Here is a 26,265-nt window from a genome sequence, read left to right on the forward strand (position 1 = left end):
ATGATTAATTAAATAAATTGACAAAAATAAAATACCAATTAACCCAAGTGAACAAAAAGTAAGAGAGCCAGTGGCATAATAATAGTAATTGTTATTTTTGTACAAATTAAAATACCAAATGAGTATTGACATAATGCATACGTCAGAAATTCAAAAGAACCCGCGTGACTGTTAAAACAGCTACATTTGTTTCTCTCTCACGCACAAACACGCAAAACACACATTCACCATCACCATTGAAAACGAACACCAATCGATCATAGATTTTCGGCCTTCCTTTATTCTTTCCAACAAATTATCTGTTCACATAGATGTGTTTTCTTCCATCCTCATTTCTTGAAATTTCATATGATTTCAAACCAACATAAGCCGACAGAATTTGAATTTTCCGAACGCATTATCAGCCATTTTGTCCTCGATTTGATCAATTTGATGTTTCTACAATCGGGGTTTCGAAAATTCTGAAAATTTTGGTTCGCATTAGGGTTTTGGAGAACAGGAAATGGGACAGAAATCCCTGATCTACAGCTTCGTTGCCAGAGGCACGGTGATCCTCGCTGAGTATACCGAATTCAAGGGGAACTTCTCAACCGTCGCCCAACAATGTCTTCAAAAGCTTCCTGCCAATCAGCCTCGGTTTACGTATAATTGCGATGGCCATACCTTCAATTACTACATCGATACTGAATTTAGTGAGTTATTTTCCTTTAATTTCGTCAATTTTTTGAGATTCTTACGTTGATTACAATCCGGCCTAGGGTTTTCTTCATCACCGTTTGAATTTCCTTTACGACCCTGTTCTTATAGCCTGTTGCAGGACCAACTCCGTCGTTAAAAATCAATGACACATTGCTAATTAGAGGATACCATATTAATTGATTACAGCTTAATATATTTGCTTGCAATTTGCATATACTAGCTGTTGAATTCTAATATTTAAGACTTTGAATTTCCTCCAATCATGGATCGAGAATGTTGGAGGTTCAATTACCTTTTTTTTCCAGCAAGATGCATTGTAAATGACACCAATTGAAAAAGTATATTAAATCAAAAAGAAATATCCTCTAAAAAGGAGAAACCATTGAAATGGAAAATGTTGAAGACAAAGGATGTGTTTGGGTATTGCAGCATACTGTGTTGTTGCAGTGGAAGCTGCTGGAAGGACCCTTCCCATGGGCTTTTTGGAACGTGTGAAAGACGAATTTAACAAGAAATATGGAGGTGGAAAAGCTTCAACTGCTGCTGCCAAGAGTTTAAGCAAATCTTTTGGGTACTTAAAAAATACATAAATTTTAAGATTGGTGTTTGTTTTTATATTATTTTCATGAATGTTATAAAAATTGGTGGATTTTAGACCAAAAATGAAAGAGGAGATGGCATACTGTGTTGCTCATCCTGAAGAGATTGACAAGATTGCTAAGGTCAAAGCTCAGGTTGATGAAGTCAAAGGAGTTATGATGGGTAACATTGAAAAGGTATCTTATTTTATAATAAGACTTTTTCTCATTAAGACATTTTCTTCAATATTCTATAAGAAACTTTTGCATCTTGTGTGATGTTTTGTAGGTTCTTGATCGTGGAGAAAAGATTGAACTTCTGGTAGATAAAACTGACAATCTTCGCAATCAGGTTTGTATCACATGAACAACATTTTTTTATTATATTAATTGTTTATAAATTCAATTTCTTTTTGAATAAATGGTTAGGCGAATGATTTCAAGAAACAAGGAACGAAGATGAAAAGGAAGATGTGGATTCAGAACATGAAGATTAAGCTGATAGTTGTGGGGATTGTGATTGTTTTGATTCTGGTGGTTATTATGTCAATCTGCAATCAATTGAGGTGCTTTTGAAGCTCTTCTTTCTCCAAATGCTCAATCAATGAGTTTTTTTTGCATCTAAGATGCTTCATCTACATGTTGTTGTTTATAATACATTGGTCAAATTAAATGACTAAATAAACTTAGTATAAGATATATACCCAATGTTTGAAACTTTTTGTATATTGTAACAAACAAGTTAAGTGTACATTACTTATCACCTTTACTTGGTGTTCCTTTTAGGAGGAAAAGTGTAATTACAATTTACAAAGATATGGTACGCAATAGATTATCAATATTTTCATTTTGTTTAAACCGTGTTACTTGTAACATCTTAATTTTGAGCAATTTTAAATGTTAAGAAGTAAATAATAAAATAAAGTAATTAATGGATACAATAAATAATCGAGGTTAGAAAAGTAAAAACATGTTATAAATTAATTAGAGGATTAATATTAGTTTAAAACTACAAATTTACAATGAAGGACTAAAAGTGTCAATTTTGCAAAACTAGCTTTAACTTAGTATGATTACCAAAATGCTAGGAGTTAATTATGTGGGGGTTAATCTAGCAAGTATAGAAACTTTTAGGTTGGTTGGTGACTATCTGTGATCAAAGTGAAACATATGGGATATAAGGGGTCCATATTGTCAATACGAAGAAAGCATTCCCTCCCCCGTTTGAATCAAAAATCAACTTTGGAAGCTTTGGAGCTAAATGGCGATTCTTATGGCTTAGGAAGATTTAGAAGTGAAACTTGAAGATTAGTTGAAAAACTAAAATGGTGTTTGTTTTTCTGCAAAGCTCTTTTTGACCTCTTATGTTTGTGTCGTACAGATAGCGCATAGACCTTGGTCTCGTACACTCTTTGTTTTTTAGAAGACCACAGACCTAAAAAGGTATATGCGTCCTCTTCTTGGCGTAGATATGAACCTAGGGATGTTATTTGGGTTGGAATCGGACCGAACTGACCCGAACCCGAATAACCCGAAAACCGAATAAGGGTAATTGCATGAACCGAAAACCGGATCAAATAACCAATATGGGTTCGACTTGGTTTGGATATTAATCGGCTCGATTCGGTTATTACCCAAATAACTCGAATAACATGTACACAATGATTAAAGACCTAATATAATCGAATAGAACCGAATAAACCGTATTAGGATTCTATAACCCGAAAAGAACCTAATACAATTTTCCATGACTATGAGAAGATATGAATTTGTGAATCCTTAGCGACAAAGAAGGAATGGTCAATTTTCGAATATAAAGAGGAAGGATCGACACTCAATTTTTGAATAGGAATGCTTGAGTAGGAAGTCGATTTTGGTAATACGATTGAGTAGGAAGTTGACTTCGGTAACACGAAACCATAAGGTTTTTTTTCCTGTATTGAATGTACGACTCGATCACAGAAGGAGAGACATGGAAAAACACAATCGAATCGATTAAATGTAGGTCATTCAGTGTAACAAAGAAAAATACGATTAAAAAAACGACTTTTCAATTTCAGGTCGAGTATTCAGAACCGAATAAGCCCTTATTTGGGTAACCCGAACCGAATAACCCGAGAACCGAATAAGCCTAATATAGATACTCGAGAATCGAATCGAATTGCTTATTTGAGTCTAATTCGTTTTGGTTCGGTTCGAGTTTCGGTTTGGTTCGGGTTTCCGGGCCAACTTCTCATCCATATATAGACTTATGTCTTCTTACATCTTCTAGCATTTTATTATCTCTTCTATAATGTATATTTAACTTTTAAAAAAGAAAATATTTTTTTTGGTTCTATAATGTATATTTAACTTTTAAAAAAGAAAATATTTTTTTTTGGTAACTATTACTTTCGTTTTTCATTTTTTAGACCTCCTTTCTTTTTATGTAATTATTTATTTCTTTAATTTTTTATATAATAATTATGTATTAACCCAAATGTTTATGTATATAATTATGTTCATGTTTTCTATTTAGATAATATATTTATCCAAATAAATTTGACATAGTTTTGTAGATATTTTTATTTTTGTGCTAGTTTACATTTAGTAAGTAAATTTGATAGCTTTTTTATGTTATTTATTATAGAAACAATATCATTGATTAATTAGTTCATATATATATATATAGTATCAAAAATCTTAATGAAGTTTTATTTTTCAATTATCATAATTTATACCATGTTAATAACTAAGTTCATTTAATTTTTTGATTATTGAATTCCAACATAATTTGAGCCCTTCGAATCATCACATCGTCGAATTTTGTATCGGTTCCAATTTATTATTTTCGGTTTGTTGTGTTTTTATCAAGTTTTTTTTTTATCGGTTCCGTTTTTGCTAACCACTAACTATATTTGTGGATTAGTTGTATGATTTATTTAGTTGCTTAAGTTACAGTTGATGAAAACTTTAGTTTGTTGTAATATTTTTTATGTTTTAAAAAAAACTAGTATATCTAAATCTCAGTTTATTTTAAAAACATGCAAACGTTAAAAAATAAACAGTCTTCTTCTTGCATACTGCAAACATTTAGTCCACATCTTCTATTGCAGATGTGGTTCGTAGATTATAAATATTTTGTCTATGAAAAAACAAACAACAACTAAAGCTATGAATCACTCATAGAGGTTTAAAAGGAATCATTTCATATGTTTTTTCCTTGACTTTGAACTAGGGTTTGCAAAATCCTTCAAATCCGAATGTGTTTGTGATTAGTAAGCTCTAAGTAAGTTTCTAGTTCCATTTCAACTGAGTTTGTAGTATTTATTGTTAATTGAATGGTGAAATGATATATGAAAATATTTTTTATGTTATAAAATACTTTTTGGTAGGATCTTATATTTTTTTTACAACCTATATAGGATCTTACGATTACGATTTTGCAGAGCAGAAAAACAATCTTATATAGAAGAAAATAAATATCATAGATTAAAGGTAAATTGAGTAATCTAACCACTTTTTTGTTTTTTTAGTATAACATTTTTTCTTTTTTTGCAAAATAACCACGTATTCCCTAATGGGTCGTTCCGGAACGAATTTCGGATTATTTTTTTGGGTCTCCCAACCCATTTCATTGGATCCGGAAAACCTATTCCGGATCAACCGTATATGTTCCAGATTGAGATTTTGAATTTCAAAATCAGAAATATATTTGAGGCGGCGATTTCATTCCGAAAAGGTGCATTCCGATTCTGACATTCCGACTCGATTACGACGTTCCGACTCGATTCCGACATGCAACCCCCATCCCTGACACACATCGACACCCATTTCTGACATGGAAGACGAGCACTACGACCCCACTATTTTACGGATACATTCTTCGTTTTCTCTTCGTTTGTTTAATGAACTGAAAACGTTCCAGAATTTAAATTAAAGAGGTAATTGTTGTAAGACCAACTGAAAAGTGGTTTAGATGTTTAGGTATTGTTGATTTACATCAAAAATTTGTATTCCGTATCTTAAAATTTCATTACGGAAGCCTCTAGAACGCGAAGAACTGTTCTGGAACACGATGAACTCGTCTGGAACATGAAGAATAGGTCCGAAACTGTTCCGGGATATTGCTCATTTCCATTTTAGAATGAAGTAATAACACCTTTTTTTTTATTTGTGCAGCACGACATGGTTTTTGATGCATCAATTACACTCTCGTGTAAACCCAAAATTGGCAGGGAAATTCTTGCGGCATTCAGAAACAAACCTGAATGCGAGACTATGTTCCGGAATACATGTTTCGGGAGGTGGTTATACATTCCTAATGTAGATGGGGATCCTTTGCTTCTACATTACGTCTTTTGCCACGAAGTTGTCACCGACCCGAAAGCCAAGTAGTGGAAATGGTTTTTGAGATTGGCGGTTACGAGTTGTCTTTTGGGAAGAAAGAATTTTGTCTCATCATTGGCTTCCGGTTTGGTGACTATTTTCCTGCTTTTGCATATAGCGGCGCCTTTCGTTCCCGTGCCTTTCCTATGTTCCCGAGAAATGGCTCGGTCAAATTACAACATGTTACGGGTGTGTTTAAACATTCACTTAATGAGTTATCGGACGAGGATGTAGTCTGTGTATGTCTTTTATACCTGTAAGAGTAGGGTTTCAATGGGCAGTTGGCTAAATAACCTGTTACAGAATAGTACTTTGCTTTGCTATTCAACCTTAATGAATTCAACAAGTATAATGTCGTATATTTTATAATTATTGATTAAAATTACTTATCGTTACTAATATTTTTTAGAAATTTAATTTTTAACTAATTTTTTATGTGACAGATATCCATAGGGGATGATAAGTTGAGATCAGTTCTACAAACAGATTTTTACTGTATTCAATAAGGTTGACAAACTTATACATCCAGACGGACCAAAAGAGAACGAACCTCAAAAATTGACCTACACCCTACAGAGGTTTTTATACGCTTTTAAGGTAAGTATATGATGATTTTTTTTGTTTGCTAACATTCTAACTATTTTTTATTTATTTGTTTGCTAACATTCAGATATGAATTCTTGATGTTAGGGTGCAAAGTCATGCTTGAATGTAATTTGTGCTTACCCTCTTGTATTGTGTAATGAGTTGTCTTTCCTATAAATAGGAAGGGAGTGACACTCATTTATGTAAGGAACATTTTGTGGGAGCATTAGTTTTAGAGAGAGAAATAGAAAGACCCATTTGTATTCTTTATATCAAAAACTAATGAGAGCTTAAACCTAGTTTTTATTTACTCTCTTGTGTTCTTATTGTTCATGATTCTTACAATGATTCACTAGATCTTTCATATTCCACATTTGTCATCATAATCAACACCACTACAATTGGTATCAGAGCGAATGTTCTTTATTTGATCAAGAATTGATCTATGATGACATTTTTGATTTGGTTATTCTTCATTGTGTTTTGATCTTCGTTTAGAGAGTGTTTTGTATTATAGAAATCGAATTTTTCCTTGATTTGATCCATAATTCGATTTTCTCTCTCTAGAATACTTGTTCGTGTCACTTTCTCTCTCTAGAAAATTTCCAAGTTTTTGTGATCATGGTGTATTTGTATTATGATTCTTGGGTTGTGATCATTGAAGATGTCAAATAGAAAGTCAACGAAAATCAATTGTGTGGGTTATTGTTGAAAGGCAGATTGATTACATGGGAAACTTTAGTTTCTTATGGAGGTTTGAAAGATGATCATGGAAGATTGATATTTCAACCGCTTGGGAAGATTGATTGTTTGGTTCAAATCACCTTGTCCATATTAACACATAGTGAAAATCAAAAGGAAGAAGAAGAAAGAGATTTTGTTTAATAGGAAATACATTTCTCTTATTAAAAACCCATGTGATCTTCATGCTCTTAAGTTTGTTGAAGTTCAAGACTATGGAGTTCAATGTGATGTTCTTAATGTTCTTGAAGTCCATGACAAGAAGATTCAAATTGATTCTCATGAAGATGAAAACGTTTTTTGAGCGATTAGAGTTCAAATCGATGATATTTTGTGTTCTTGTGATTCGTTTGAAGGAATGATTCCTTATCGAAAGCCATCAATCCAAGAAGTTCACAAGTATCAAACTCCAAAAAATTTGATTCAAACTTGCAAAGTTAAAGTTGTCAAGAATGAAGTAGTTGTTCTTGAAATCATACCTTCAAGATGCAAGAATATGAGAAAGAAAAAGAAGAAGAAGATCAAATGTAAGAACAAGCGGGTTTATTCACAAAAATCATCAAATGTTGTTGTGAAGCCGAAATCCATGAAGCAAATTTGGGTTCCAAAGAAACAATCTCCAAGTGTTGCATTGAATTTGAAGTCAAAACCCAAAAGTGTTGATGGTTCTTATGAAGATGTTCACAAATCGTTGAAGAACACGAAGAACGAGTTGTACAACACGCATCATGGGTGGTACAATGTTCAAATTGGAGATTTTCTCGTTCCAACAAAAGAACCAAAATCTTCAAAATTTGATTCGTTCGTTGTAAATGGAACTCGGATCGTCAAAAAAGTATCTCAAATTCTCAAAGGGATTCCAAAACGTTCATGAATTTGATTCGTGTTTTGCTTTTTTTCATTTTTTAATCGCTTTGTTTCATTGGATCTAATTCGTTTCAACCTCATTGTTGATCCAATTATTTTTTGTTTAGATCAAGTTCAAAATAACGAAATTCACTGCTAATATTTCAAAGCCCACATTTTGAATCCATTAATGTTCACTAATCAGTCCAACATCTCATTCGATCCAAAATAATGAATTGTTACCACTCATCTTGTTAGGCCCATATATATATATATATATATATATATATATATATATATATATATATATATATATATATATAATTTCTTTCTTGTGCATCCGCCGTGTAAATTGTTTCTTTCAATCGAAGTCTGTATATTACCCACCGGATTCGAAAACCTAGTTGCTTGGTAATCAATGCATATTGGCTTGAAATCACATGTTTGGAATCGATTGAATTAATGATCGAGATCAAAGAAGTATAATCTATGTTCCATTTTAACTCGTATGGAATCAATTTTGATTGAAATTGAACTTGGCTTTGAGTCATTAAAACCTAAAATCGAACTCGATTTTGCTAATATTTGTTGATTGAGTCTTCGTCAATGGTGATTTCGTTGATATTAGTTGTTCGTTTGTATCACAAGTCCCTTAGTTGAAAGTCAAACAAGTTTCAGGAAGTCAAAATCGAAATCAGTTTTTGGAAGGTTTCATTTTTGGCACAATCAAGGGGGAGTTATGTGAAGATTATTCATCGGACACTTCTCACCCTTAATAGGTTTTATAATCATTTTTTGATTATAAAAAGGGGGAGAATGAAGAGTGGGCATTCAAAGCTTCTCGAGTATTCATTTGTGGATTTGAAGACCGATAGTGTTTTGAGGGGGAGTTGGTCTTGATCGCGCGAGCTCATTGGATATTAAAGCCAGGACATCCAATCCTAACTTTGAGGGGGAGAATGTAACGGTGCAAAGTCACGCTTGGGATTAGCCCTGTCGAAAATACCCGATACCCGAATTACCCGCCCGATTTTTTCGGGTATCGGGTAAAACGGGTCGGGTAAATCGGGTATCGGGTATATTTTTTGGGTTTCGGGTATACCCAAATTACCCGAATTACCCAAATTATTAAAAAAAAATTGTTTTGTAGAGCTTGTACTATATAACAGGTATTTGATCACGCTTAAACTAACTATCATTATTGTAAAACATAAATATATTTATTATGACAATACGACACTAACAATATTAAAAGTAATTTTTATATATCATCACGTTCTTTAAAATTTAACTGTTTTCTTGATTATAGTTTTTATTACAACTAACAAACTCATTATCTTGACGAAACTTTAGAACATGGCAAAACTTATTACTACATTTATCTTAAAATTTTAAACTTTTAAATTAAGATTTTTAGGTATTTGTTTTTTTAACATCTTATTAGATTAGATTAAGTCGTTAAAAAATTACTTGATATCTCATGTATTATTGAGTAGAAAATCTCAATGTTCAAAGCTTGAGTAACTTCGTTTATGTCTCGTTTGTTTATATAAACAAGACTAATAAAGCACGACGTATTTATTTCATTAAATTTATTTTTAGGTGAAATTCAAAAAAAAAAATCATATATTTCGGGTAATACCCGAATTACCCAAACCCGACCCGATACCCAAATTACCCAAACCCGAATTACCCGAATTTAGTTTGGGTAGGATAACGGGTAAGTTTTCTAACATGAAAAACCCGAATTACCTGACCCGAATTACCCGAAACCCGAAAAAATTACCCGTTCAACACCCCTACTTGGGATGTAATTTGTGCTTACCCTATTGTATTGTGTAATGAGTTGTCTTTCCTATAAATAGGAAGTGAGTGACACTTATTTATGTAAGGAACATTTTATGAGAGCATTAGGTTTAGAGAGAGAAATAGCAAGACCCATTTGTACTCTTTCTATCAAAAACTAATGAGAGCTTAAAACCATATTTTATTTTCTCTCTTGTGTTCTTCATGTTCATGATTCTTACAATGATTCGCTAGATCTTTCATATTCTGCATTTGTCATCATAATCAACACCACTAAACTTGTGACTTTTTCGGTAAGCAGTTTATTTGGTACCCGAAAACAGAATGTCATCCTTCGGGCTGTTGCATGGTCAAAACTGAGGTCGTTACAAAAGACTCACTGCAACTAGTTTTTACAAATCGACGATGTATAGTTACTTTATTATTTAAATATTTATTTATTTTATAATTTATGTTTATTTATAATTTTATAATTTTGTTATAAGGGTCATAGACTCGTACCGAAGTTGGAGCGACGGAAGATGAGATGCGTGCTGAATGGTGGATTGTTAGCTCGACGTGGATTGATCGTCTTGATTTTCCCGACACTAAAGTTCAGAGGGCACCTTCCCTAGCACAATCACCCAAAACTCCCTTACCCATGAGCCTCAAGAAAAGAAGGCACAAACAGATGATCCAACCCACCCGCCACCACCACCACCACCAACCACTGACCTATCAACTGGAAATGACCGAATTACTAGTGACTTGCAACACGAGGTCGGTCAATTGAAAAATGAGGTATGTGAATGTCGCGAGCAGTTGTGGTCTCAAGATGAGCGTTTAAGGTCTCAGGATGAGCGTTTAGTAGAGCGTGACACTACTTTAGCCATGTAACACCCCAAAAATCTTAGAATTTTTTTTTCAAAAACAACCCATTAATCATAAAATGTTTACAAAACCATTGTTTCCAAAGTATAATCATAATCATAGTATCCTAAAATCTACTATGATAAAAACAGGAAGATGTGCACGATCACGCCTTCGCTTTCCCATGATCCTTTGAAGTACCTGAAACAATAAATTGAAACCATAAGCCAAAGCTTAGTGAGTTCCCCCAAAGTACCATCACACAACATAACAAACAATAGCATGCATATATGAGCCTTCAGCTTGACTGGACCGCCTCGTAGGGCCTACAGCCTATCTGGACTGCTCTCCAGGAATTCGGCTTGACTGGACCGCCTTGTAGGGCCTACAACATGTAACGCCCCGATTCTAAGATATTAATTACATAAGAATTATTGGATGAAGCCCTACTCGACGAGTCAGTCGACCTACTCGCCGAGTAACAGTGGGGTGGGACCGCGTATTAAGTGACCTACTCGACGAGTCCACTTTGGGACTCGACGAGTAGGATCTGGCAGAAGAAACACTAAATGTTGGGGTTTGTACCCTTATTTAAAGGAGCCTCAGCCTCCTTTGGCCTCCTTGCAGTCTTTGAGAGCCCTTAAAACCTTAATACATGTGTGTGTGTGTGTCATTGTGTGATTGAAGCTTGAAAATATGATTTTGGAGAGAGAAGGCTTAGAGGAGAAGGGTATTGGAGCACGTGAAGTGTGGAAATCAGCTCTTATCTCAGTTATCATCTTCTGGAGGTAACCAAATCACCTTTCTTCTTGTGAATCTCTTCCATTGTTGAGTTTTAGGGTTTTTGGTGAAGTATTAAGTTGAAAGGTTGAACTATGGGCTAGATCTGAGGTTGTAACTTCAAATCTGGACCCTCCTTGGATGCTAGAATCATAGAGTTGTTGTATTGGTTGTGATTGAAGTCCCTCTTAGACTTAAAGCTTCATTAAGGACTTAAAATAGACATTTAGAGCCTTTATAGCCATGCATGCACGTAAAGTTTGCAACTTTACGTGATAAGTATGCCCTAGAAGCTTGGATCTGTGATTTGGGGTCGCTGCATGGCTCAAATCAAGTCTGCATGGAAAAAGAATTGAATGGACTCGGCGAGTCATATGAAGATGGCCGCGAAATCGACGAGTTGGATGAACAACATGTCGACCCCGATGAAGATCACCATAAGACTCGACAAGTTGAAGAACAACTCGGCGAGTCGGATGAGTTTTCCTAGATTATGCATGCGTGTGTATCTGTCGAGTTGCAAGGAGGGAACTCAACATGTGACCGTAAGTTTGATCGAGGATCAAAGGAACTCGACGAGTCACTCCGATGACTCGGCGAGTTGGAATGTACTTCGGGGAACTCGACGAGTAGCCAAGGGTACTCGGCGAGTTAAGGTTAACATGGACTATTGACCTTGATTGAGGACTTTGACTTTGACCAGGGGTTGACTAGTGGTTTATGGAGTACCTTGTAGGGTTAAGGACTTATGAGTATGATGTGCTATGATGATAGGTGGTGGAACCTGTGTCAAGTGATCCAAGAGTTGGAGTTTACCTTTCGTGTCGACATCTGCGAGGTGAGTTATCCTCACTATATCGATAGGGTCTACGGCACCAAGGCCGACTCTTTAGTTTTTATTGTTATGGTATGTTGCATGTGGTTATGATTTGTTAGTTCGGAATCGAGGTAGACAGTATGTTATGCTTTTATGATCCGTAGGGATTGGTGTGTTTAGTGACCTGATAGGTCGGTACTCTAGTTACAGGAGAATTCTATGATTATCATCAGTGAGATAGATATGCTTGATGTCTGTATACGCCAGTATATGATAGCTATGCACACATGGTTATTTGCTTGTTGGTCGGGTTGAGGCGGTCCTGCTTTGTGCTGAAGGCCAACATACCCTATGAGCGGTCCGGGGAGACTGTAGGCCCACGTGGCGAACCAGTCATGCCGAAGGCTCGGGATAGATTCAGACAGACTGTAGGCCCGGTAGGGCGGTCCAGTCAAGTCGATGGCCTAGTATGCATGATGATTGATCGATTATTACTGATATGGTATTGTCAGTGTGGTATTGGTATTTTGGGGGTAGCTCACTAAGCCCTCGGGCTTACAGTTTTCAATTTATTGTTTCAGGTACTTTAGGAGTCCATGGAAAGGAGAAGGCGTGACCGTACCGCTCCTCATCCTTATGTTATGATTTTTGGGACACTCTGGTGGAAAATGATTTGAAAACATTTTGTAAACGATGCTTTACGATTTTTATTTATGATTGAAAAAGTTTAAATTTGGCGTAAAATTTATGGATGTTACACAACCTATCCAGACCGCCCCGATATCTTAACATTCAGCACGAAGCATGACCGCCTCAAACGAACCAAAATATGTCGACATATATAACATATAACATAAACACATATCCAACAAATATAGAAAATTATACAAATCTACCAATTTATCATATAACCAACATAACATCATCCTACATACCATGATACATAACCTAGTGGGCCGATATTGGTGTCTTCGACGATGTATGATTACTTTATTATTTAAATATTTATTTATTTTATAATTTATGTTTATTTATAATTTTATAATTTTGTTATCAGCGTAATAGACTCGTACCAAAGTTAGAGCCGATGGAAGATGAGATGCGGGCTGAATGGTGGATTGTTAGCTCGACGTGGATTGATCGCCCCAATTTTCCCGACATTGAAGTTCAGAGGACACCTTCCCTAACACCATCACCCAAAAACTCCCTTATCCATGAGCCTTGAGAAAAGAAGGCATGTATAGATGATCCAACTCACACGCTACCACTATCACCGTCGGCCGCCGACCCATCAACTGACAAGGACCGAATTATTAGTGACTTAAAAAACGAGGTCGGTCAATTGAAAAACGAGGTCTGTGAATGTTGCGAGCAATTACAGTCTCAGGATGAGTGTTTAAGGTCTCAGGATCAACGTTTAGCAAAGCATGACGCTACTTTAACTATGCTTCTAAAACTTATCAATAAGACTATCGGAGACGTTGTTGGTACCTCGAAGGGGGTGGAGGTACATTCTTAATTATTTCATTGTTTATGGTTGTTATGTTTTTGCATCGTTTACAAGTTTACACTATTGAACCATATAGGCATACTACAATGACGATGACTTATGGGAGCATAATTATGTCTTAAACACCCCCGAAAAGCCGCTGAATGACGACCCTGAGCAGCCGTCTCCGGATATTCCATCGTCGAGTGTAAAAGAGATTCCGCGGGATGAATACAAAACATTGTCACCAACACCTCTTAGGCGTTCTAAGCGCCAAAAAGTTATGTCTATATGATATAAGTCGCCATGGATACAAATAAAGAGGAATAATGTATTGGATTAGGTGTCTAAGCTCATAACTATTTTGGTATGTACTTGACCGATTGTGAGCATGATCCTTTTGGGTTGCCTTCATCATAGCAACTGATAGGATGAACTAAGGAGAAAAATGATTAATTATGATTTATTAATATATTATATGAATAAATATTAAAAGAGAAATCATATTGTTTAATGAATATTAGTCAAGAATTAATAAGAATTAATTTTGTGGCTAAAAGACATTAATTAAATAAAGGGGACTAGAACTGTCAATTGTGTGATAGTTGAATATTGGGTTAATGGACTCCATAGAAGTTGGAGTGGACGAAATCTATGGAGAAACCCATTAGAATTCGTCCAAGGCTTTTAAGGAGGGAGTCCATGGGCTGCTTATGGCCTAAGCAGTCAAATTAGGGTTTCCTAGTTGAAAACCCTAATAGCCTACCTATATAAGGAACCCCTAAACCCCCAAAACGTGACCAACTCTTTGAGAGAACCCTAGAACGTTTTTGTGGCTCTTCCTCCTTCTTCTTTGTTCATCTCGTTGCTCATGGTGTTTGTGACTCCATTAGAGGTGCAACATTTGAGGCTCTAAGCTTTCAAAGGTCAAGATCAAGAAGGATTGAGATTGTTATTGTTACATAACAATCAAGGTAAGATCTAAACCCTAATTCATATGTTGATTCGATTATTGTATGCTAGATCTAGGGTTTATGAGCTTTGGATGATTATTGCATGTTCATTAGACAAATTAGATCCAAAGCTTTAGGGTTTGCATGTACACCATAGGATTGATGTAGTGCTCAAAACCCATCACAATGTTATACATCAACAATCAACACCGTTGGATAATCTTGTAGACCCTACCGTACACAATGTATATAAAGAACGGGATGGTTCACTATTGTTTGCTCACAATTATTTTACCGTTTTTTGCTACGCTTGATTTTTGGACACGGTTACATGCAGATAGTCATGGAGGATGGTTGTCATGTGATGTAAGTAATATAATTATTTGATCATTACATATTATGCTTGTAAAAACAATGCTTATTTTACTGCAAAAATATTAATTGGCAACACATCATGATGTGGATCCCATTGCTGCTAAAGCATAGATCAGATGATGCTCGGTGGACGGTTATGTCGTTAGCTTTAACACTGATACATTTGACTGGAGTGACATAGCTGACAGATCCGTTTACCCAACTTGGGCATAGTGTGATACGGTATAATTTTGTTTGGATTACATTACCTAAATTTTCATATACTAATTAATTATTTCTAACTTTTTTGTAGCTTTACATCCCAATCAATATACCACAAGTTCATTGGTTTTTGGGTGCTTTGGATTTGAAAACATTCAAAATGACTATATACGATAGTCATTGGAAGGGCAGCCACTGTTTGGAAGAAGATGATTGGTTTATAGGTATGAGAGCTCGTATCCACAAACTGTTAGTGGGAGTCAACTTCTGGGGTACCGAACCAACTAATTGCGTTTATTCAAAGTGCGTTACAAACTCATTTTCAAAGTGCGTTACAAACTCATTTTCATTAGGTAGGTCTTACTACTTTTAGACGTGACGTTATACATAAGTTTTCTATATCTATAATACATAATAATATACAATTTTTATTTTTGGGTTAGTTTACCGGAAGAATTGCATAAACGAGCAAGAATTTGTCTAGTCCATTTAATACTGGTAACTCATTTATTTGTGTAACAATGCATTGTATCGACCTAAAAACATGAAATAATTGAGTAATATGGTGTTGATACGTCACACCACTACCACATGTTCAGCTAGTGTCGTTGTCCACAACAAGTAAATTAGATAACATCTAAAAAATGGTGAAACAAATAATCTGAGCGATATATGTCTACCCGTTTAAGGCCCGCCCACATAAGAGGTTAATCGTAGAATATCAATAATATTTTGGATGTGTCAGAGTTTGAAACATAGACATTTTGTGTGCGATTTCACTCCTCAACCACCATGCAGAGTCAATTAGATCACATTTAAGAGTAGTATGTATTTGTGTGTGTGATTTTTTTTCGTACTTGCATTTGGCACCGTTTCCTTTTTAGTTTACTAAATGTATGAATGAATGTGAAGCAACTCTTAATTGTAAACTACTCTATTCACCATCCTAACCATTCACAGTATCTCTATTCACCATCCTAACCATTCACAGTATCTCTTGGCGAAACATGCATTTCGGACATTCAGTTAGTAGTACTCAAGGAAATAAAGATTTTATAACTTCGAAATCCATATTATGCAAAATGCATATTTTATAGGCCTAATAAATGTATCATGTCATGGTATAGAATTTGACAAAACGAAAGGTTGAGGATTCAAGTACTTATTAGAACAATACATGTTAGATTTAAGAGTAAAATAGTTGGTGGGTGAGTTAATCATTTCAAAAAAAAAACATCAGCAAATTATTTTCTTTAAACTACACTATACACACAACTCTAGTACAAAGATCGATTATTGGTGTATACATGTTATATATTTATATATCCATTTATCTCAACAACCATTGGGTTATTGGCCCATAACCACACAATCATAATCGATCAACAAGCTAATTGATCTCTATATGTCGATATCTCTTCAAACACCGGGAGTCTCCTTGATCTCGATGGAGTCCATTGGTTTATTAATTGGTCAAGCCCCTCAATAAAAGCATCCTCCAAAGTCACAACACCCTGGTTAGAACCTAAATCCGGACCAGGGTGCACCTGAGCTAGCCGCCATGGCTCTAGCTCCTGAACCAGCTCATTAGTCCGGTTCAGTAACTTGGGGTCATTCGACCCCAAAAGTTTACCTTCCATTACTTCCAAAAGAACCGTGTTTGCCTCTTTATATCGACCTTGTTTCACTAAACAAAGGCACAAATTGCATGCCTTGTTGGCATCCGGGTCTATCTCTTGAGCTTTACGATATACGGCTTCTGCTGCTGGGAAATTTTTTAGCTGTAAGTACGCCCACCCTAAGTTACCCTGCACCACATTTGATCCAAGTGTGAATTAGGAATTTACTTTATTTTTCATTTTTCATTCTATGTTTAGATTGAAAAATAGAATCCATAAAATTACCAGTATTCTTGATGTCTCTTGTTTGACTGTAACTTGAAATTTTCTTCCATGGGAACGTGCGGTTTTTGTGGGTTTTCCATTGAAGGCTTCTCCTTGATAAATCATCCGAAGCTTCTGTTTCAAAAGCTCGATTTGTTCCTCTAATTTCCCACATTTCTACAAAATCACATTAACTTTTATTAACTCATAAAGAACAAAAAAATGTACTTTATGCTATGTAAAGCAAATAAATATAGAAAAAGTTACCTTGTATAAGTCGATTAGAACATTGTCTAGTGATTCTTGGGCTTGTTTAGAGCAACGTTCTCTAAAGGATCTAATAAGTTCAATTGCTTCTTCAGCTCTATCTTGTTGTTTCATAACAACTGCCATGTCTTTTAAAGCACTATCAACTCTATCACCCATATTTATTGCCTTCCAAAACTCGACTATTGCTCCATTTGGATCCTTTTCCACCAGCTGAAAAAACATATATATTTATATATCATTAAATAAAATGTATATTTTATTATTTGTGTAGAAGTGTTGGGTAAAATTAGTTGTAAGCTTTTGAAATGTGTAATTTGACTTGAAACAAAAAAGATAAAAGATATGGGAAACACTTTTGGACAAAAAAACGTTGATTTCATGGACTGATTTTCTACAACTAATAAAATCAAATTCAATGGTGGAATAGTTGACAACATCATTTTTTGATAAAATAAAAATAAAAATAAAAGGAACAAATTCAATGGTCAAATAATTGATTGAAGATCCGGACCCTACACAAGCCGTATAACAGATTGCAAGAAATAAGAATGCTTCTCCGCAAAGCAATAATCTCGATCTCAAATCTCAATCAAAGATTCAAATCACACATACTTTAATTTCTAAAGATAGAATAAGCAATTATTCAAGAAGAATAGCTAAACATTCGGTAAAATAATTATGAATTAATCAAGCAATTGGTTAGTATTTGACCAAAGAATAGTAAGCAATTCATTATTGTCGTTGTAACAAACTATAGATAACAAAAAATGAACCAAAATAATCGGATCAGACGAAATTATCGAATATTCCAGTATGAAATAATCGTTCATCGATTAACTCTATGGAAAATACAAATCCAGATCAGGACAAAACACAGAATAGTTGTAACTTGTAAGCAATTGATATGTTTTTTTTTTTTTTTCGAATTCGTTCGCGTAATTTTTCGATTTTGAGTATCATACAATCGGAACATGACAAAACGCATTCAGGTTACATAAACATATTCATACAAATGGCAAATTAGTTCAAGTATATATATAGAATTGAAGACAAACTCAAAATATATGGAAAGTACAAATCCAGATCAGGACAAACCTGAAGATGTTTGGCTCTGACATACGGACTATCCCCAGAAGGAAGCTTATGAAGCACATGATACGCAACAGAAGCAGCATCAACAGCTTCTTCATTCTTCTCTCGTTTCCCTCCCTTCATTTCACTGGAATTTTCTTCTTTCTCTCTCCAAAAACAGTTGACGAAAGCTTTTTAAAGCCGGATTTATGCTTGATTTTGACTCTAAAACTTGAATACTGGAGAATTTGGGGTTCAGGGGGAGTTTTTCAATGGCGAATGTGAAGGGGAGGGAAGAGAGAGAGAGGATAAAAGGTGGGGACTATGAATTGGGTCGTAAAGGAGTCTAGGTTCAGTTTAGTTGGTTTTGAACGGACTTGAGGGAACAGATTTGTTTAATCAACGTATTGCCCTCTGTCACGTATTGTTTAACCGCCTTTTATTGTATTGTTTTTTCATGCAACAATTATTCCACATATAAATATAAGACACATATAATTAAACAAAAGTATTTAATTAAGGCATATTTTGATGATCAAAAAATCTTATTTATCGTAAAATAATGGTTTTTAAGAATCTTTTTCTAACAACCATCCAAACCTTATGACATTATCTGTTTTTGTCGGTATGTTGTAATTTTCTAAAACGGGTAATCATATTTGAAAGCACACAACATTAATTAAAGCGGATTTTTCATTTTTATAAAGATATACAATGTATTTTATTTCTTATTCATAATAGAAATCAATATCTAATTTCCATAGGATTTGGATAATATATAAAACACAGTCGTCCTCGATTTTTGTTTTGTAATATCGTAATAGTAATATTGAATCTAATCGGAAGATTCTACCAAAAATAGTTTGAAACATAAAAACGCATTTTAATCAAACCATTCAGTTAACTAGTGGCATTTTAATCAAACCATTTTAATCAAACGCATTTTAATCAAACCATTTAGTTAACAGTAAATATATCAAAACACAGGAAATACATATCCAATACATCATTTAACTAGTGGCGAACCTAGAACAAAATTTCATAGGTAACATATAAATTTTAGAGGTAGCATGCCAGAAAAATTACGCCACACCAAAAAATTTCCACTACGCCTAAAAATTTGAGGAGTAGCACAGACTACTTAGTAGATCTGTAAGTGTGTTTCACAATAAATAATTCAAAATGAGTTTTCTAGGGTTCATATTTTGTATATTTAATCAGAATATGAACAATGCAATACAAAATATAAGGTTTTTTTATTTATAATTTATAATTTATATTTTTTATAGTAACGATCTTACAATCTTATGATTCTATCTCGATCTTATCCAAAAATGATACAAATAGAATCATGATTGATTACCTAGATGAAATCATAGGATCGTAAGATTTTACGACTTAAGAGCAAATAACCTGCATATCTTATCTCATGTGTACAAATATGTTAGACATACACTTTGCCATAAAGTAAATTTTGACTAAACCTAAAAAAATCTTTCATGACTTTTGTTGTTTTTTTTTCAAGTATCAAAAAGTAAATTACACGAATGGTCCCTATGATATTGGATAATTTGCACGTTTGGTCCCTAACTTATTTTTTTAACTCGGAAGGTCCTTACTGTTTGTTTTTATTGCGCGCTTGGTCCCTATCTTATCTAAAAAGACTATTTTGCCCTTGATTTTTTAATTTATTTAAATAAACACACCCCTAACCTCACATTCACATCACCTTATATTACCTTACCTACCCCATATTATTTAAATAAATTAAAAAATCATGGGCAAAATAGTCTTTTTAGGTAAGAAATGGACCAAGCGTGCAAGAAAAACAAACTGTAGGGACTTTCCGAGTTAAAAAAAAAAGTTAGGGACTAAAGTGAAAATTACCCCAAACCATAGGGACCATTCGTGTAATTTACTCCAAAAAGAATCTTTTGCTAAGCAATGTCACTATTGGTATGTTATGTCCTTAACTTCGTATAAGCAGATATCTTATCTCTCATCATGCAAAAAGCACACAAGGGTAAATTAGGAAATTCCCTTGTGTCATTGGGTGTATGATCGGTCGATTTTGAGTTATAATTATTAGCTTTTATTTGCAAAACATCCCATTTTACTTACGAATGAAAGCAACGAAGATGACTATGATGAATAGGGGGTTGTAAGATCAACGTGGCCTCAAGGTATGTGTTTTTCAATGTGATGACAGATGAACAAGGGGTTGCAACTAAGAAGCAACTTCAAAGCTAAAAGCCAAGTGTGTAGGGCTGTAGAATGGTGAAGTACTTGTAAACCAGTGAAAATCTACCAACAAAATTTATGGCTGAGGAGGCAATATTTGATTTAAGTTGCAATTTGCATTGCTAGTGTTGTTTAGAGATTGAATATAACTGAAATATAGAAAAAAAATCCATAGATATAAAGATTTTTTAATATTTTATTATATTTATTATCGCCTCATGTATATAGGCCCACCCGGATATTGCTTCTTCCCTTAAATGAACAATGAAATGAATTCTTGTGTGGAAAAATTCCGGAGTAGAAATCAATTCCAATTGGCATGTACTTTGTTCATGTCTTCCACAACCAATTTTCGGGCAAAAATAATATATTCAAATACTATATGCTCCTACATGACTAAGTGACTACATTGTTTTATTAGAAAAACATCATATTATTAATTATTGTTTATATTAGAGTAAATTACATGAATGGTCCTTATGGTTTAGGTAATTTGCGTGTTTGGTCCCTAACTTATTTTTTTAACTCGGAAAATCCCTACTGTTTGTTTTTGTTACACGCTTGGTCCCTGTCTTACCTAAAAAAACTATTTTGCCCTTGATTTTTTAAAATATTTAAATAAAGACACCCCAACCCCCCTCACTTTACCATACCTATCCTACAATTTTTTCCTATTTAAATAATAGTTTTTTTAGATAAGACAGGGACCAATCGCATAACAAAAACAAACAGTAGAGACCAAGCGCGTAACAAAAACAAACATTAGGGACTTTCCGAGTTAAAAAAATAAGTTAGGGACCAAACGCGTAAATTACACCAAACCATAGGGACCATTCGTGTAATTTACTCTTTATATTACTAATATCTTAACTAAATTTAACACTTCGAATACTTTAAAATTCAAAAATATTGGGAAAACCTAAAAACAAAAGTCTAAGCTACTCAACCAACCATGCTTTTTTTCACCCTACTCGAACCTTTCTTAACCCACTTAACACGAATCCTCAATAAAGTGTTAATTAACTAAAATAAAAAACAAAAGTTATTACTAATACGATTACAAAAAATATAAATAATATGATTAAAAGATCTATACCCTCACTGTATTAGCCAATAACTTTGTGATTCCTGTCTCTTGAATTTGTTCATGGTGTAAAGTGTAAATTATTTGTAAATTAGTAAAAATTATTTGAAACAATGTTATCAAATCATCGTGTTCTTAAATCCATTACTGGTTTTGAGTTCTTCCTTTCTTCAATTTACTCTTCTCCTGCATTTTCTTCTTCTTTTCTTCGGCTGTGATCCACGTGTAGTCATTAGGGATTAAGAACGGGTCGTTAACATGTTCTATACACGGAGTGGGCCCGCTTGTTGATGAGCTGGCAGTTTGATACGGAGTTTTGATCCACTGAAACCAAGATGATGAGCCTGTTGTGTGAGGATTGCGGTCTGCATCTGTAGGACTTGTAGGTGGGGTCGAGAATTCATCCAACGGTTGTAATTCTTCGAATTTTGTGAAAGTAACCATTACCCTTACTGTGGGGATCACCGGAATGGCAACCTAAAAAATGGTACGATAATTTGGGTTTTGATTATTTCGGGTTAAGATAATAAACTATACTCGACCACCAAAAAAAAAATCAAAAATGTAATTTGCACAAAAATTTAATTTACATAAAATATATAATTCAAAAATCTCAACAAGAGCTTTATAGAAAGTAGTCTAATGACGAGTATGATATTTAAAAAAGTCTAATGAACATTTAAATTTGTTAATTTTTTAATTTTTTTTTTTAACTCTAGCGAGTTTCCGTAACATAAAATTAAGTAATAAATAGTTAGAAATTATAATGTTCTATTGAATAGTTATAATAATTCCAAAATATGTTAATTTCTTAATAAAAGGTTTAAATATATGTTTTATATGTACTGTTTTTAGTGTGTGGTTGGAGTTAAAAATAAATTGTTACTAAATAACCATAATCTATTATGTTTTTTTCGGCCTCGAGTTGGAGATGACCTAAGAAAAATTTATTATTGAAATAAAAGTAAAATTACAAAACTATCCCTAATTTCATCAACTTATTTTTATTATTTATTTATTTATTTATTTATTTCACTTTGAACAATTGGTCGTCTCAAGGTTGAAGTCTGACTCAGGATTCGAATATGGGTCAACTTGATTTTGGATGTTTCACCACTAGACCACCTTGACGGAGGTTCTTAACTTATCTTATTTGATCTTGATTCTTTTAGTCCCAAGAATAACTTTCAAAACACACATCCAAACACCTCCCTAAACACATACTTTATACTATGATTTTACATAGAACTCGCTACAATTAGCAACCTATTTAGAGGAAAACATGCTCTAACTACATTACCCAAACATTAATAAAATCAAGAAATATACATACCTTAACCGGAAACGTCCCCGCTGGCAATTTTGTGGTAAGCAATTCTCTTAACCTTCTTATCGCCTTCACTTTATTCGCCAAAATGTCGAGCAAAGGCAATAATTCATCCGTATGCAATGGAAAATCGGGTGAAAGCCATAAAATTGGCCTCAAACCTTTCTTATACTCGCTCTCACGACCTCCATCTTTCCATCTACTATGACTTTGACTTGTAGACGAGAGTTGACTTGACTTTGACTTTGACTTTTGGTAATCAACACCATTCTCAATCGGGATATCTCGATGTTTGATAATCCCATTGTTTAACGTGCCTTCGAGTTGTTCATGCTCGTCCTTGGTCAAAATGTTATTGAACTCTTTGCTATCCGATTCCTTTTCATTACCAAATAGCTCGTTTTCCGATTTTGCCCCTGGGACCTTCCGGGATTTTATACTTACAACCACATTTTGCATATCATAAACTTTTGCCCTCCAAATTCCAACAAATTCGGTTTTCTCATGTCTACGCCACGTCATCTGGGGCAAAAGAACGGCTTGAGTGACATCAATCCCGGGCCTAAACATATTAGCCTGAGACATGGCTTGGATCTCCTGCTGCAGTTCCCCATCGGATGCCACTGCACCTGCGCCATCTAAAGCGTTCATCACCTCCTTGTCTTTATGTGAAATCATACAAAGAGATCCCGGAGGAACTTTTTCAGAACCATCACCGAGAAAGAGAACAGTTTGATCGGCCCTTTGAATTGTAAAACCATCGAATCCGGCTAAAGTCATATCTGCCCTCAAATTTGCACCACGTTTCCATATCTTGTAAGTATCGGAAGGGGCAATTCTGGAAATGAATGGAACCACAGAGCTTTCGAATTGGAAAGTGATTTCCATGTAGAAATCACGCATTCTTCTCATGGTTTGTAACAGTCGAGGTAATCTTCTGCACCATTTAGCCCAAGCTGTGGGTTGATAGTGTTTGATTATGATTTTAGCGATGTGTTCTTGGTGGTTGCATATGGCTTCTTGAAGGGCGCTCCAACCATGTTCGTTTTGCAAGCTCCAATCAGCTCCGGCGAGCATGAGTGTTTCCGTGGCGGCGGTGTCACCCAGTTTGACGGCTAAATGGAGAGGGGTGTCACGATTTGGGACATCACGGCGATCGATGACTGTTGAGATTGCATCGGCTATGGCTTCCTCTGCAATGGAGGCTGATTCGGTGCGGATTTTGGACGGGTCACTGAGATGAGGGAGACCCGAGATTATTTTGGTAAGACCCGCGTAATCTTTCGTTAATACGGCTTTATGGGTGGGGCTATGGGAATATGGAGCAACATTCATGGCTGCCATGGGAGCGATTAGGGCAAGACCCGAAGTTTTTGACTTGATCAATCCTATTCAACTGTTACCAGGTCAAGAAAGGTTCATAGAAAGTCTGGTAAACGTATGAAATACTCACAGAATTGGTCAAATTGAACAAAAACCCAATTTAATTTACTTCAATATTCGAATGAAATGAGGATAGATAGAACAATATAGAAGAAGCCAAACCTTCTTATTGTTCTTCTGGCTTGTTTGCTTGAACAGAATTCAGCTACCACGAAACACTTTTGATCCGATTCCGATCAGATAAACCCCTGAGCACACATGTGGGGTGGTGGGATTTCAAAAAGATTGGATTTTTTTTCAAATATTGGTCAAGAAAGAAGAAAAGCTTAAACTTGAAAGGGGAATTAAGAAAGACAACAACAGGATTAAAGAATATAAAGCCCAAACCCCATCATCCAAGCAAAAGGGGGAAACTGTTTGTGTTAGAAAGGAATAATAAAACTCAAAGAAAGCATCAAGAATATATAGATGTATGAGACTTTTTGAGCATGTCTCTATCGTAGGGTTTTAGAGAGAGAAAGATCAAACTGTATGGGAATTTTTCATGTTTAAAGAGTATATAAGATGGTGAACAGTGTAAATTTCTGTGAGGTTTTTATTAGTGGGAGGAGCTAAGGTTCCGTTTTTTGGCATTATATTGGACAGATGGGGACAGGGAAGAAATAAGTAAAAAAGAAAAGCCAGACGTGGTTTGATAGTTGCTAACTGGTATGTCGGATTAGCTAAAGGGTCGTTTGATAGAAGCTGACTGGATTAGAATCTGACTGAGTTAGAACTTCTGACTTAATTAACTTATGACTGAAACTTACTGTTTGATTTTGTATCTGACTAACTGTGAAAATGACTACGTTACCCTCAAACAACATTTTTTATAATAAGTCTTTTATGATTTATCATTTTATTTATAAATTACATTTTTTTAATAAAAAAACATTAAAAATGATCAAAATGATGTAATTTACAACCATTCCTAAAAAAAGATGTATATAAGCATATAACACATGACTAAAATGATGTAATTTATAATTATTCTTCAAAAATAATAACACTTTATTACACCAAAAAATGTAATTTATTCTATTGACAAAAGTGATGCAACACAAGGAAAGAAATATAGACAAAACTATACACCCAACATGGCAAAAATATTCCGTTCTTAAAGTTTTTGATAAAGAAAAAGATGGTTTCTTTTATTCTATAAAGATTTCTTCTCTCTTCGCTTGGTCTTTTGATCAGCACACAAACACAACGAAACAAAAACAAGAAATTTCTTCAATCTTCTTCTCCATCATCAAATTACCATTATAATTCCTAAATCCATAAATTCACCTGGTCTCTTGATCACCATACAAATGCCAATTCAACAAAAGAAAGTCAGATAAAGATCCATAAATTCACCTAAAAATGGCCTCAACCTCCTCTTACTCTGTTTATCATTTGCTCTACCTTATTCAAATAGTTTGCAACTTGAGATTGAACAACAACTAACAATATTATGCTTCCTTATGCTGTCAAAAAATAATGGATATGGCTTGAACAACAACCACCCCCACTCAAGAAGCCTAACGGCGGGGGTTTTCTTTACTGTGCACTTTTGAGTTGTGTATCGGTAGTAGCTTCTGTAACACAAATCAAAACTTTTTCTTACAAGAATTCTTGATAAAAAAGAAAAACATGAACAACAAAATGGGGAAACAGGAACAACAAAATCAGAAAGTACGAACCTGGTGAGTCGATGGAAGAGGAAGGGTGGTCGGAGGTTGGAAGGAAGACGACGGTGATGTGTAGAGTCGGCCAGAGGAAAATCGTATTAGGGAAATATGGGTAATCTCCACTTTTTTTCTAGAGTTGTCCCGGTCCTTCAAATGTTGAGAAGGGATCGAATCATATGAATATCATGGACCGAGTACATGAGTTTA

The 26,265-nt window shown here is 34.6% G+C and overlaps 3 protein-coding genes across 5 annotated transcripts; 1 reads left to right on the forward strand and 2 right to left on the reverse strand.

Moving 5' to 3' along the window:
• The first annotated feature begins 223 nt into the window (after positions 1-223).
• LOC145095267 (putative vesicle-associated membrane protein 726) lies at positions 224-2,118 on the forward strand. The gene is made up of 5 exons (XM_079033178.1): positions 224-692; positions 1,129-1,270; positions 1,355-1,475; positions 1,567-1,629; positions 1,707-2,118. Exons 1-5 carry the CDS (start codon positions 503-505, stop codon positions 1,851-1,853), a joined length of 663 nt encoding a protein of 220 aa, XP_078889304.1. The 5' UTR covers positions 224-502; the 3' UTR covers positions 1,854-2,118.
• Positions 2,119-16,307: 14,189 nt separating this feature from the next.
• On the reverse strand, positions 16,308-18,597 carry LOC145095274 (Tetratricopeptide repeat (TPR)-like superfamily protein). Its single transcript, XM_079033185.1, has 4 exons — positions 18,336-18,597; positions 17,238-17,450; positions 16,992-17,147; positions 16,308-16,895 (listed from the first exon to the last, which is right to left on the reverse strand). The coding sequence occupies exons 1-4, from the start codon at positions 18,453-18,455 to the stop codon at positions 16,470-16,472; spliced, it is 915 nt and encodes a 304-aa protein (XP_078889311.1). The 5' UTR covers positions 18,456-18,597; the 3' UTR covers positions 16,308-16,469.
• Positions 18,598-21,423: 2,826 nt separating this feature from the next.
• On the reverse strand, positions 21,424-24,893 carry LOC145095279 (uncharacterized). 3 transcript variants are annotated; one of them, XM_079033201.1, is made up of 3 exons: positions 24,509-24,893; positions 22,970-24,351; positions 21,424-22,113 (listed from the first exon to the last, which is right to left on the reverse strand). In XM_079033201.1, the coding sequence occupies exons 2-3, from the start codon at positions 24,305-24,307 to the stop codon at positions 21,781-21,783; spliced, it is 1,671 nt and encodes a 556-aa protein (XP_078889327.1). In that variant the 5' UTR covers positions 24,308-24,351; positions 24,509-24,893; the 3' UTR covers positions 21,424-21,780. The 3 variants fall into 3 exon arrangements, with proteins under 3 accessions (XP_078889327.1, XP_078889324.1, XP_078889317.1); XM_079033198.1 differs by having other exon boundaries at positions 22,970-24,359; XM_079033191.1 differs by having other exon boundaries at positions 22,970-24,392.
• Positions 24,894-26,265: the final 1,372 nt, after the last annotated feature.

Source organism: Lactuca serriola, chromosome 1 (genome assembly GCF_051521515.1).
Source record: "Lactuca serriola cultivar US96UC23 chromosome 1, Lser_US96UC23_V15, whole genome shotgun sequence".
NCBI lineage: Eukaryota > Viridiplantae > Streptophyta > Magnoliopsida > Asterales > Asteraceae > Lactuca > Lactuca serriola.

Bases quoted from the DNA above. Each gene is read 5' to 3' on its own strand.
- LOC145095267 (XM_079033178.1), top strand. From the start codon at position 503: ATGGGACAGAAATCCCTGATCTACAGCTTCGTTGCCAGAGGCACGGTG. The intron at 693-1,128 runs GTGAGTTATTTT...TGGGTATTGCAG, and splicing joins CTACATCGATACTGAATTTA to CATACTGTGTTGTTGCAGTG. The intron at 1,271-1,354 runs GTACTTAAAAAA...GGTGGATTTTAG, and splicing joins AGTTTAAGCAAATCTTTTGG to ACCAAAAATGAAAGAGGAGA.
- LOC145095274 (XM_079033185.1), bottom strand. From the start codon at position 18,455: ATGAAGGGAGGGAAACGAGAGAAGAATGAAGAAGCTGTTGATGCTGCT. The intron at 17,451-18,335 runs GTTTGTCCTGAT...ATGTTTTTTCAG, and splicing joins TCAGAGCCAAACATCTTCAG to CTGGTGGAAAAGGATCCAAA. The intron at 16,896-16,991 runs GTAATTTTATGG...AATGTGGTGCAG, and splicing joins AAGAGACATCAAGAATACTG to GGTAACTTAGGGTGGGCGTA.
- LOC145095279 (XM_079033201.1), bottom strand. From the start codon at position 24,307: ATGGCAGCCATGAATGTTGCTCCATATTCCCATAGCCCCACCCATAAA. The intron at 22,114-22,969 runs GTATGTATATTT...ACCATTTTTTAG, and splicing joins CGGGGACGTTTCCGGTTAAG to GTTGCCATTCCGGTGATCCC.